This window comes from Geotrypetes seraphini, chromosome 6 (assembly GCF_902459505.1).
Source record: "Geotrypetes seraphini chromosome 6, aGeoSer1.1, whole genome shotgun sequence".
NCBI lineage: Eukaryota > Metazoa > Chordata > Amphibia > Gymnophiona > Dermophiidae > Geotrypetes > Geotrypetes seraphini.
Window position 1 is genome coordinate 88,933,058 of NC_047089.1, and position 13,761 is coordinate 88,946,818.

The 13,761-nt window shown below is 41.1% G+C and overlaps 1 protein-coding gene across 12 annotated transcripts in view; it reads right to left on the reverse strand.

The window, feature by feature from the left end:
• Positions 1-13,761, reverse strand: part of LMO7 (LIM domain 7) — a 444,867-nt gene that overhangs the window by 48,095 nt on the left and 383,011 nt on the right. For 10 of the 12 annotated variants that reach the window (XM_033950185.1, XM_033950179.1, XM_033950177.1 and 7 more), the window contains 3 exons: positions 8,835-8,891; positions 6,921-6,946; positions 5,185-5,289 (listed from right to left, as the gene is read on the reverse strand). In XM_033950185.1, the coding sequence (XP_033806076.1) occupies positions 5,185-5,289; positions 6,921-6,946; positions 8,835-8,891 (188 nt within the window). The remainder of the gene's footprint in view (positions 1-5,184; positions 5,290-6,920; positions 6,947-8,834; positions 8,892-13,761) is intronic. The other 2 variants (XM_033950181.1, XM_033950180.1) reach the window with 1 other exon arrangement.

Sequence of the window (13,761 nt, forward strand, 5' to 3'; positions counted from 1 at the left end):
AGGCAGAGGGAGGTGTTGAGAGATGAGAAGAGTAGGAGGAGAAGGACCCAAAGGGGTGGCTTCATGGTGGGCTTTTTTGGTTGGCTTAAATGAAATCTCCAAGCAGAGGGGTGGATTAAAGGAGGCAGCTCAGGGTGAGCGGGGGACCTATTAATCTCAGAGTGAAAGTTTGAAACAGGAGGATATCAGGGGGGCTGGTTAAGGTAGTGATTATGTTATTATAATTAATTTTTTTTTTTTTTTTTAAAGTCTAGAAAGAGCCTTAGCAATGGGTAGAGTCTAGTAACTGGACAAATTCCAGCGGAGGAGCTTGGCGGTAGCTAATCGGGTAGGAGCCTTGATAATGCAATTAACTAACTGAACAATTCACAATTGAATTTGTACATGGAGACTTAAGCCAGGCAGGCAGATTGGAGGCAGCGGACTGTTCAGCAAGGACTGTTAAATACTTCTATATTTTGGTAACTACCTGCTATTGTGTTGTTTTCATAATTATGTATGTTTAATATGTACACTGCTTAGACTTAAGCGGTTTATAAATTTGAATAAATAAATAAATTCTTCCCATCCTCTCAAGTAGCTCAACCATCACAACACTATCTAACTCTGTTGTATAGACTACATCCTGAATCTGGCCTCTAGATAAGTATTGTTGTCATGTGCCTCTCCCCATGAATCTGTGAGTGCTACAACATACAGACCTCTGTTTATTGCCAAGGCTAGCATTTTCCCAGAGCCTGTAAGGGACTTATTTTGAACTTCTACTGCCTATGGTGAGGAGTACCTACTTCAATCTTCTGGCTGTCTTCCTTGCTTAATGATTGATGGTGGACAATACAGACCATAACATGAATTCAAGGCTATGAGGGTACTAGATATACCAGCAGAGCTTTGGTCCATATGCTCAACACTCACTTTGGCTTCAACAATCAACATTAAATCAGTTTTAACTGGTTTAGTGGTCAAAGTATTTCAGATATCAATGCCCAAAATGGCTAATCGTGGTCTTTCCCGTGGTTTGTAGCAGCCTCTGATAATCATTTGTAAATGGATTACAACAAGCTCATCAATATTAAAATGAGCACACTGATCGATGCCCAGATGATGCACAAAATGAAGCACCGATTTTTAATGCTCCAAAATAATAATAATCAATTTATATACTGCAGGGCCATAAAGTTCTATGCAGTTTACAAAGAATTAAAAAGATTACAATTAAGAAATGAAATTAGATAACCAAATAATTAGAAATAATACTATAATGTTCTAGGTCAGTGTTCTTCAACCACCGGTCCATGGACCAGTGCCGGTCCACAGAAATTTCCTGCCAGTCCACAGGGCCAGCACGTGCATCAGGCCCAAAACAGTGTTCTTCAACCACCGGTCCACGGTGCGATCAATGTGGCATAATCTTCGAGCCAGCTCCCTCTTCCTAACTGATTCAGTGCACAAAGCATGGGCAGTGGCTCCTACAGGTATCCTGCGCCTGAACCGGAAGCCTTCTCTATGACGTTGCAACATCAGAGGGAAGGCTTCCAGATGAGACAAGGGACATGCAAGGTGTAATTAGTACTATTGTGGGGGCGAGGTCTGGGGTGGACATTGGGTAGAGATGGGCAGGGTCTGGCCCACAACTTAGCCCAGTGTTCTTCAACCGCTGGTCCACGGACTGATGCTGGTCCACAGAATAATTTTTTTATTTCTGCCGGTCCATAGGTGTAAAAAGATTGAAAAACACTGTTCTAGGTGGTTCATTATAATATCCATACTAATTAGTTGCCTAAATGTTTCAGGAACAAATATGACTTTATATGTCTCCTAAATTCCACATAGGAATCAGAAAGCATAATCAGATGTTCCAGGTCATTACCCCGTAATGCTGCTTGATATGACAGAAGATATTCATGATGTTTTCAAAATTTGCAGCCCCTAACAGGCAAAAAAACAAAATTCAAATGTGAATTTCTCCTGTGTTTATTGGTTGCAAAAGATAAGAGCTCAATTATATATTTGGGAGATAGACCAAACAGAGCCATCGCAGTATCCGATAAGAGGGTGTTATATGATCATATTTCTTCAATTCAAAATGTCCAACGGGTCTAGAATTGCCGGTAGTGTTAAAAGGTTCAGTTTTTGTTTTTTTTTTTTAATGGGCACAGATTTTATAAACATGTATTACACACGCACAGTATCTGTCTCCATTAAAAATTAAAAAAAAGAAAAAAAGTTGTGCCGTGGCCCCACCCCAACTCTGAACTAAAAAAAAAAAAGCAGGACAGGAGTTATGTTCACTCCCTCCTGCCTCAACCACCTGGATCCCCCTCCTCCTTCCTCCCCCAGGAAGATCAGCAGGAGGGATGCCTACGTTCTCCTGCCTCGGACCCCCCCCCATATGAAAATTGGCAGGAGGAATGCCCATTTTCTCCTGCCTTGGCCACCTGTACTCCCTACTCCCAATACCTTATTCAGATGATGAACAGGAGGGATGCCCACTCCCTCCTGCTGAGAAGCCCACCTCTTCAAAAGTGTGCCTTCCTCTTCCTGGTGCATTTTGGGATGCACTGGAAGGGGCCTAAGATTCTGATTAGTTCAGATACCTAAGGACTCTCCCATAAGGAGGGGTCTTAGGTGACTGCAGATGATATATGTGTGGCCATTTTAAACAATAAAAAACCCTACCTCTTCTTGCCTCAAACAGCTGAGCGGCAGAAGGCTACTTCGTGGCTTCCCCTGCTGGCTCTGCGCATGTGTCAGTCACTTTCTCCAACAACTGATTGGATGGGATTATGGCAGACCTTTGCAAAATCATTTGCATGTGAAATTGTTTTCAACATTGATTGTTGTTTTCCAATTGGACAATTTACTGGCAACACAGCAACCCACAGGATCTTAAAGGCAGTTTTACAGCATCCAGCCATTAGTTTCTTGACAAAAAGAAAGTGGAACTGTGGAAATGAGGGAGGAGCATGTGGGTGAACTAGGGGCAGGATTCATGCCAACAGTATTTGGGGTGCTTGAATATTGAATAAACATATTCAGTGTCTAGAGAGAGGTAATTTCCATTAGATTTAGCACTCCCAATAGTTTTTTTTTTATGTTCAATAATGTTTATTAGAATTTTCAATAAATATAATACAAAAAGTCAAACATAGTTTTGAAAATGTTGGCTCCTATGTCAGGAGTAGCCTCTAACACAGTAAGGTTTGCAGAAATTCCTCCTTTATAGAACAATTTAACCTGAAATTATTGCATATATTTTTGTGAAATGCTTCGTCTGCTGATGTGTGTCAAAACATCATGTCAGATGGATCTATTTTTAAAAGAAGTATAATCTATCAGCCATTGTAAATGAGATCTTGTGTTTCCACTTATAAGGCGACAAAACAAGAAACAGAAGCCAGGCTGTAAAATTACATCCAGTACCCTTGCACACAGCACTTCCATCATGTTGATATGGTTTCAGCTCGGTTTTCAAAATCATGATTTACAAAAAAGGTCATTAATATACGTGCCAGGAAGCATGTAGGGTTGTAATTACAACCCAAGTGTGTGAAAAGGCGCATAGCAAAATAAAAATACCTTCAACCACCAGAAAGCAAATAGTAAATATGGTTTATTACACACCTGGGAGTAATATATATTTCATTTTAGGAAGCAATCTCCTCCCTGAGACATGAACCACCCAATCATAAATATCTTAGTTTACTCTGAAAAGATACTCAAGAGTCCTCAGATTGCCTAAAGAGTCTATTGCAAGGTCATGTGACCTTTTCTTCCCAACCACCATGTCTGGGCAAAGCTAACACAGAGGCTACAGTACAGAATTAGAAAGAGGACTGGGAGGGAGCATTACTGCAAACATCTAACTTCTCATTTCTTCACCACCACACAGAGATAAAGAGAACCCAAAAGAAACAAAGGACATGCCACCTATCGACACTACCACCCATGTGGGAACAAGTTACAACTCCCCAGAAACCAAAACATAGGCAGCTAGATATTTGGACAGCAGCTTCACCAGTTTGGGTAGCTGTTTATACTACTTGAATGCTTGGTGATTAAGACCTGAGGGATAGGGTGGAAACAGGGCATTAGATTAAGTACAGTAACTTATATGAGCATCCACCTAGGTCATAGAACTGAAGAGGAGTACAATAACTGACTATACAAGACAAAATCCACTTTAAATTGGCCCTATTACAGGCCACCAAGTTTGAGGGAGGAGACAACCAAACCCAAGCAATGCATGAAAAACTTCATCACGTGGTGGGCAAGGAAACCAGTATAACTATTATCCTACCAGGCAGGACCACCCAACCACTAAGCAAGACTAGGCAACTATCTAAGGCAGCAATGAAACTAAACTAAACCTTAAGTTTGCATACCGTATCATAACTCAAACCATTACCACATATTTTTTCTCAGATTTTTTTCATAGCATGACCTGTCCAACCATTCTATGCAGGTTATAAATTTAAATGCTTTCTCAAGGTGAAATCCCTCATAGACAAGTCACTACCCTCATAGAGAGTGGTTATAAATTTAAAAACATACATAATCTCAACCAACAAAATACAGTTTCAATAAAGACAATTGGGAGGGCGGTAGGTCTTTGCACCGGATCAGCTATCGGGGATATATTCTGATCAACTACAGTGGAGAAAATTTTACACTACAATAATTGACTAAGATAAGGCATGATATCCTATGAGGTCAAGACTTGTGGTTGCTAGTTGATCATAGCCTTAGCAATATAGGCCAGCACATGTGAATCATTTTCTGCTACCCCTTTTGATGTTTTTTATACTAGGGCTGAACATTTAAAGTGTTAATGTAATTAATGTGTTAAATGTTTAACGTGCATTAAAAATTCACACACACATTAACACTGCGTCTCTCCTCCTCCCCACCGTATGGCCCCTCCTACCTTCCATGGGACTATTGACTTGAAATGTGTCAGCTTTGAGAATTTACATCTGTTATCTACATCCTGCACTATATGAGGAAATGTGAGGTAGCGCTTTATGCGATTAATCATGCAACTAAAAATTTTAATTGCAATTAACCATGTGATTAACATTTTTAAAATCAATGCACAGCCTTATTTTATACTAATATATGCATAATGCTTTAGCCCAAATGAAGGACTAAAACTAACCAACCAATAACATCCTTCCCAAGTACCTGCAGCATACGTTCTTGTTCTTTCTGCCATTTTTCTTGCCGCCTCCTCTCTTCTTCTGGATCCCAAGACCAGCGGTTTGACACACTAATAGATGGAACCGGAAGCTATAATGGTCACAAGAAGAAATTAAATAAATACAGTATATATATTTTAGAATCTGTATACTTTTTGCTTATTTTCTGTCATATTATGCTTGATCAAGCCAGTTTCCACCATAACTGTTCCACTATCTTGACCTTACGTGGTATTAACATTCATGAAAGAAAGGAGTTATGGAGAGGTGTAAATACTGTAGTGTAGAAGAGGTAGAGCTTTGCCACAGATTTTCACTAAAGGTAGATTTTTTCAAAGTCTTGCCTACACTTCATTTCTAAGGCTGAATTTTCCTTTTCCCAGATGATACAGGCCAGGAACAACCTATCATCACTCTGGTCAATATTCACAGTAAGGCAATCTCCCTGCCGCAATCAGCTGAGTGGTTTTGGCAGGGAACCCCCAGCTGCGAAGTCAGCTGGAAGGAGGGATGCCCACTTCCTCTTGCTGCCATCCCTGAACCCCCCACAAATGTCCATGGCAGGAGGGATGCCCTCCCCTTCCCCTGCCAGCCTCTCCTGTAGCTTCCCCCCTACCCAGCGATACCCCCCTTCAGAGCCTCCCCCACTTATAGACCCTCCAGATCCCCCTATCTGGTAGAACCCCCCCCCCAACACACACCTTTTAAGATGAAAGTCCGGCTGGAGGAATGTATACATTCTCCAGCCGGTAGGCTCACCACTCCAAAATGGCGGGCCTTCTCCTTCCCAGTGCATTCTGGAATGCACCAGGGATGAGCCTAAGGCTCCTATTAGCCCAGATGCCTAAGGCCCCTCCCATAGGAAGGGTTTTAGGCACCTGGGCCAATTGGAGTCTTAGGCCTCCTTCCCAGAATGCACTGGGAAGGAGAAGGCCTGCCATTTTGCCACCCCTTCTCCCCTTCACTCCCACCTGCTAACTCTACGCTCACTCGCTTGCCCACACCAATCGCTCCACCCCGCTCCTCTCTTTGCCACAAGCGCCCCTTGCCTTTCCCGTACCTTTTTGGAACTCTCTATGACGTCACTACCGGAACCCACACCTAAAAAGTGACGTCAGAGAGCGCACCAAAAAGATACAGGGAAAGGCATAGGAGCGCACACTGCGAGGGAGAGGTGCCACCACCCCAGGAGCTTCTCACTCTTACTACACCACTGTGTAGGCCCAAAGGGGCCTATGGGATGATTGGTGAGAGGGTCTTCAGAGGAAAGGAGATATCAGACTGGAATGGCAAAATAACACTGCTTGTGCAAGTTAGTTCCTCCAATGGTAAAATTAAGGTGCAGTAAAAGACCAACTTTTACCATTCTAATACCTACTCCCTTGAATTTCTCTTTGGCTTGGGTGAAGCATAAGTTTGGATTGGTAATTTAATTAGGTGCTGAATCATGAAATCAGATATCAAGTCTGCAAACTTGGATTAGACTTTGTACATTTTCTTTTTATTAAATTGCTTGAAACATTTGCAAAACTTTCCACTTGTCTAGTTAAGAAAATTTGTCAAACAATGTACACAAACAGTTCAACTTGACCTTTAAAAACATACAAGTATTACATAAGTGATGACCAGTAAATGGAATAACCTGCCTGCAGCACATATGTTTCTGATCAAATCATTATGATAAATACCATAAATATGCAACAATAATTCAAGACTACTTACATCAGGCATTGCAGGTTCTGAGCCTCCTGTTTGAAGGAGAAAAATTAAATACAAAATGTAAGTGCCCTTTTCTGCTAATCGGTGGAATACACAGACTGACCACATTCCTTCACACCATCTACTCCTCAATGGTGGAGATAACTGAATTATGGCCATCGCAGATCTCTTTCCTAAAGACTCATTTAGCCACATAAGCTCAGATTGAAATTCTAGTTCATTCATACTAGTATTAGAAGAGAAGATATGAAGGAAAACTTTTCACGCCCAACTTGCTTCAAGACAGTAAGAGGACAACTTTAAATAGGTCATCTTGAATAGAAAACAGATTTAGATTCACAGGTTCAGAACATGCTAACATTTTATAAAAGGTTTGATGAATGCAGAGCCCTTTATAAAATACTGATAGTGCCAAAGCAGCATGTACAGGCCATTATTATTATTTTTTTTTTAAAGAACTTCATTTCTAAGAGGTTAAGACAGAACTACACACACATATAAGATGTGATTTTTCCACCTAAGTGTGAGTAGCACCACTTACATGAGAAGCCGATTAAGGAGTCACGCTTTGAAAAGGAAATTTATGGCAAAAGGAGGCGGTATTCAACCTCAGAGATGAGCACAATTCCCCCCTTAAGCATTTCCCAATGCCTCAGTTCAAAATAACGTAGCCAGCGGCCATCCATGACTTGAAGCATGTATAATGGTTGACAGTGAGATTAGAGGCAAATGCATATTGCTCTCATGGCATATGTCACACAAGTATACCTTGAAGGCCCATCCAATCCATGCCTAGAGTGTCTGCCCTTTAAACGGCCACATGCTGCTATATAAGTAGCAATTTTTCTCACAATTGCTACTTATACATACTATAAGTGAGATTTACACTTCAGAGAGAGTCTTGATACATTACCAAGGGGAAAAGAGGCATAGATACGAGAACCACTTATTCTGGCAGTACTAAGAGGTGTTGCTCAGCAGCTCTACATGAATTATTTGCATTCTATAAACTATGCTCTTCCACTTAAGTTCAGGAGCTGAGACGTATGTTAGATCACACCAAACAGAAGAAAGTGTGAAACGTCACGAATGCGGCATGCATAATACAGCAAAAGCAAACCCAGAAACACAAACACCTTCCAGGGTCATACATATACAGCAAACAGTGTTGTGTGTTCAGTTAGTACATGCTTTGTATCAATATGTGGCATTTCCAACCATCACTATAGAGATGCTATCAGCACAAACAGCCCTGTTTTTAAAAAAAGTCCCCTATCCAACTTCATGCTCAGAGTAAAAAAATTTGAAACCAGGACCCAAAAGGCTTTGCAGTGGTCAAGGCAGCTGAGAACAAGGGTTCAGATCCTGCTTCTCTCACTTTACTATTGCCTGAAGTCCAAAAGAATTTAAATCTTGGGCAGGGAAACACATACCTGACTGTAATTTAGCTTGAGCTCAATTTGTGAGAGGGGAGGAATTAAAATTTAAAGCTCTAACCCCTTTGTTTTCCTCCTTTTCAAATTTTATTTCACACTATTTTCTACGGTGCTATGCTTAGTGATATGCTGTTTATGACTTGCTACAAGTTTAAATATTACAATCGAATTTTTCTTCCTTCTATTGTCAAAGAGAAACTACTAAGCATTTTGAAAGAGATTTCTAAAACAGCATATCACTATGAAAAAAGGTGTGATCCACACACAGGAAGACCCATTACCACAAAGGTAGACCCATGAACTGTATGAGAAACCCGACGACCCTAGAGAAAGAATATATTATGTTATGTTTGTCTTAATGGAAAGAAGCAAAAGGCTAAAGAGGCTTTAGTACCCAGCACCTTAAAGTCTTGCTGTTAGGAAATAGATACAGGAGGACCCAGAACCACGAAAAGCAAACATTAACAGGTAGGTGTTTTACCTTGCTCAAAAAATTGTGATCGTCTTTTATAGTTTTTCAAAGAAATAGGCTCAGATTCTATTTGAGAAATACAAAGAACACATTCAATATCAATACCATGCTTATCCAAACATGCATTGCCATCCATCAGCCATGGGTGGGACCTACCATGAAAACCCAACAGGTCTTTCCACATTGTTTTAACACACACACACACACACAGGTATGAAACACTGAATGGGAAGGACACTTGTCATCTTTAGTAACAGCAAGCACAAGCTCTTTAGTGGTATCTCTCATCTTCAGAATAGCTCTCGAGTAGAGAATAACACGGCAACAAATTTTTCGCCGTCCCCACAGGAACTTATTTTCCCATCCCCACAAGTTCTTTTCCTGTCCCTGCCCCATCCCTGCAAGCTCTGTCCTCATCTGCACAAGCCTCAAACACTTTAAAATCATAAGTAGCAACATTCTAGAGCTCAGACTGTGATGTCATAATGCCTCATTCCACCAATGCCTAAGCTCTGTTCCCATCTGCACAAGCACTTTAAAATCATAAGTGTTCGAGGTTTGTGCAATTAAGGCTGAGCTTACAGGAATGGGGCAGGGATAGCAACAAAACTCGTGGGTCGAGATGGGGAAATTGAGTTCCTGCAGAAACGGGGAAAAAATTTGTCCCCGTTTCATCCTCTTTTGATATTCCCCAACTTGCCCATGCCCCTCCAACTTACGCACCCCCTTAACGTTAAGCACTTTGCAAACCAAGTTGCAAACCAACATTAATTAGCCCCTAACAATTAAGTGACACACGTAGTTGCCATTATTCTACAACTGGCGTGTGAAATTCTGTATGCTAAGCATAAAAATATGCAGAAAAGATTACAGAACTAGGGTATATGTCTAAACGGAACCCCACCCACTGTCTTTCCCATGCTTTACCTGTGTAGCAGGGCTTAGGTGCCCCACCAGCACTTACGCATGTAAAGTACTCCTGAAGTACTTTACAAAAGAATGCTGGAAACTAGGTGACATCACTTGGGAATATATTACCATTAGATATAACTTCAAAGCTCTTATGTGTTTTTCTTTAACCACTTTATTTAGTAGATAGTACCATAGCAAATGACAGCAGATAAAAACCTGAATGGTCCATCCAGTCTGTCCAACTGTACATGCTCTATAAATTATTTAATTTAAAAATTGTCCTTTTTCTTAGATATTTCTGGGCCAGAAACTCAGAACTCTGCCCGGTACTGTACTTAGGTTCCATCTACTGGAGTCTCGGACAAAGCTCACTCCAGCCCATCCAAATCATCCCATCCCATCCATCAAAGCCCTCCCCAGCCCATCCTCAACTGAATGGCCATATATGGAACACAGTACAGTGGTACCTCGGTTTACGAGTGCACCGGTTTGCGAGTGTTTTGCAAAACGAGCAAAACATTTGCAAAATCGGGCCTCGGAAACCGAGCGTGGCTCGATTTACGAGCTCCCCCCGTGATCTGGCACCCTCCCCCCCGTGATCTGGCACACACACACCCCCACCCCGCCGCTTCTTACAGTCATCTGGGCACCGGCACCGGCATGTCCTGTGCTTGGTGCCGGTGCCCAAAGATCGGCCTCCTCTTCTGCTGGGCCTTGAGCATCTGCGCATGCTCAAGGCCTGCGAGTTCATTTTGTGAGCAGCACTTCCGAATTAAGAAATTTTGTTCTGCGCTGTTTTGGCATTTCCCCTGACGAAGCCAGTATAGGTGAACCGGTGGCCCCGTCGGGTCTCAAGTGCAGTGCCGAATTTCATTAAGATAAGTGCCGATTATGAGTTTATGCACTATTGCTAAATATTTGATATTTTGATTATCTTATATTTTCAAACATTTTTCATTTAACATTCATTTGAAAAACATATTTAAAAATATTTAAAGCACCTACACAGTTGTGTCACAAGCCAATGATTGAGATTCTGACCTTATGATGCATCTTGCAGCACACTGCTTGAATTCAAGGTCTCTGAGGCTTGTGATTAATTAGTTGGATATTACATCAGTGGCTAGTTTTACAGGTGATTTTGGCTAAGACACATTGAGGCATACCATAGTTCCAAATGGACACATGCAAATCACATGCTAAAAAAAAGTTTTTTTGTTTTCTTTTTAAAAAGGTGCATTATGTGGGGCAGTGGGTGTTTCTGCACCAACTAGTACTTCACACGAAAGCCCTTACCACCTACAAAATACGTGTAGCAAGGGCTTACACACTAATTTTTAATAACAGCCACACACTAATGGCAACATTAGCACATGGCCATTATTTGGAAAATAGGAAAAATCGGACATTTTCTGGTTGCAGTAAAAATGGGGGGAAAACCCACGTAAGAGGGCGCTAAGGCCACTTTTTACCACAGCTTTGTAAGATGACCCCTCTAATCTGCTTTTAACTCATATGGGGAGTTAGCTGAATATAAGCAAATATAATTGTAGAATAGAAAAGTGTAAACTTATCCAAGGAAGGTACTCTAACTTCATACATGCATGGGGTACAGAAACAGAAGCACTCAATTACAGAATTGCCTATTAAGTTTAAGGCATGCTAACAAATGGTGTATCCCTAATTTTCAGCACAATTGAAAAAAAAAAAAATATCACTAAACTTTGTGGCACTTGCAGGCTACATTAAAGGTGCCACATTAGCACATACTAACTCATATTAAAGTACATTATGTACCATAGGTCCCATCTGATCCAATAGGGTTTATTTACTAACAAACGCTAACAAAAGTACATTTCAATCCCTACATTGTATTCTTCAATGCAAGGCCCATGGAGACTTCTGGGGCTGCTCTCATTGTCTTATATTTTTCTTATTGCTCTACCCGGACTCAAAACAGTAAAGGGAAAGTGGATGAGGGGAAGAGACGCATGCTTGAAGGACATGGCATTTCTCAAACAAGACAATGCATTTGGACATGCTGACAACCTTGAAGATATCCACCACTGATGTTTGAAGGTGGGCTGATGGGGATGCATATCATTGATGCACTAGTCAGCTGTGTTCTGGTCCCACATGGGAAGATATTTGGTGGCTCTGCAGCTATTAGAATCCAAAGTGGCCTCAGCTTAACAATAAATGAAGACCACTGTCCTGCATGAACTTACTGCCCTACTACCCATGTTATCAGCCATAAAGTTTAGTTTTCTGAAGGAACATTCCATGTATGTGATAAAATGGTTAAAAGATATGAAGTTATTACATGGGATAGGGGGTGGCATAAAGTGTGTGAAAGTTTCTGAAATGAATGCTTGATGGGGTAGGGATTGAATCTATAATGGATTCGAGAGGTATTAGTTTGAGGAGTTAGGGAGGAGCAGGGGAAAAGATATAAAATAATTTCAATATGTTGGTGGTAAGCTGATATGTAAAACAGAGTTATTGCTTCGTTAGTTTAGAATGTATAAACTAATGGAATTTACATAGTTAGATAACCTTTAGAATATCCCCTGCAAGGGTACAAATGCACACAGGTGGACATGCTAATAATCTGAAAGAAGAAATACTGATTTGCTTTGTAGTTTGGAAGTGCAGACTGACAGGGGTTGGTTTTGAATTTTCCCCTGCAGTTATTATCCAGGATGTAGTCTGTAGGTGAATGTGGCCATGTTGGATCCTTGACATTAATAAATCAGACTAGTTCCTGCAAGGGTAAGATGCTGGTAATAGAGAATGACAGAGGGGACAAATTTTTCCCCCCGTCCCTGCAGGAACTCAATTTCCCTGTCCCATCCCCGTGAGTTTTGTCACTGTCCCTGCCTCATTCCTGTAAGCTCTGCCTTAACTGCATGAGCCTCAAACACTTATGATTTTAAAGTGTTTGAGGCTTGTGCAGATGAAGACAGAGCTTGCAGGAATGGGGCAGGAAAAGAACTCTCCGGGACGGGAAAATGAGTTACTGTGGGGACAGGGAAAAATCTGTCCCTGTGTCATTCTATAGCTGGTAACATACAGTAATATCTTCAGATTGCTTGTGCGTTATCAAAGTTTACTTTTGGGAACCAAATGGATAGAAACACTAAAATCCCCAGGTAGATAAATGAAATCACTAGCTGGGTCTACATATGGTTCCTCTTGAGCTTCTGAAAAGGATTTGTCATTTTGAATAAAATCGTCAATACACACCAACAATTTCTATGCCACAGGAATAAAATCTAGCTGTTCCAGAACCAATGTTAGGTGATGATGCTGCACTTGTCTGATCACCTCAGCACTGAAAGACACCCTGGAGATTTATTTCTTCCTTATTGTGCTGTAACTGAATGTATATCAGACAGTTTTCAAGTGCTCAGCTCCCCGTGTCCTTGACACAGATCAATAAGCATAATTCAGATTCATAGCCATCTAACAGACTGCAAGGAGAATGTTTATATAATAATAATAACAACAGTTTATATACCGCAATATCGTTAATACCCAGGGAACTGATATGGCCCAGGGAACTGATTTGAACTGACAGCCCAGAGGTGAAATGATTCTGACATGGGGACAAATGTATCCCCGTCCCCACAGGAACTCAATTTCCCCGTCCCCCCCCCCCCTGAGTTTTGTTGCCGTCTCTGTCCCATTCCTGTAAACTGCCTTAACCAAGCAAGCCTCAAACACTTATGATTTTAAAGTGTTTGAAACTTGTGCAGATGGGGACAGAGCTTGCAGGAATGGGGCAGGGGCAGGAAAATGAGTTCCCGTGGGGACAGGGAAAAATTTGTCCCCATGCCATTCTCTAATTTATATTCTGCTTATCAGAAGCTCAAAACAGTTAATTTACAATATATAAAATATACACAACAGCAACCCACAATTCTATTAACATTAAATATTACAAACTTAGAATAATCTTACTCAGACCAATCGTTCAGAAAATTAAACAAGCCATCATATGGACCGTGTAACTCAGCTCTAT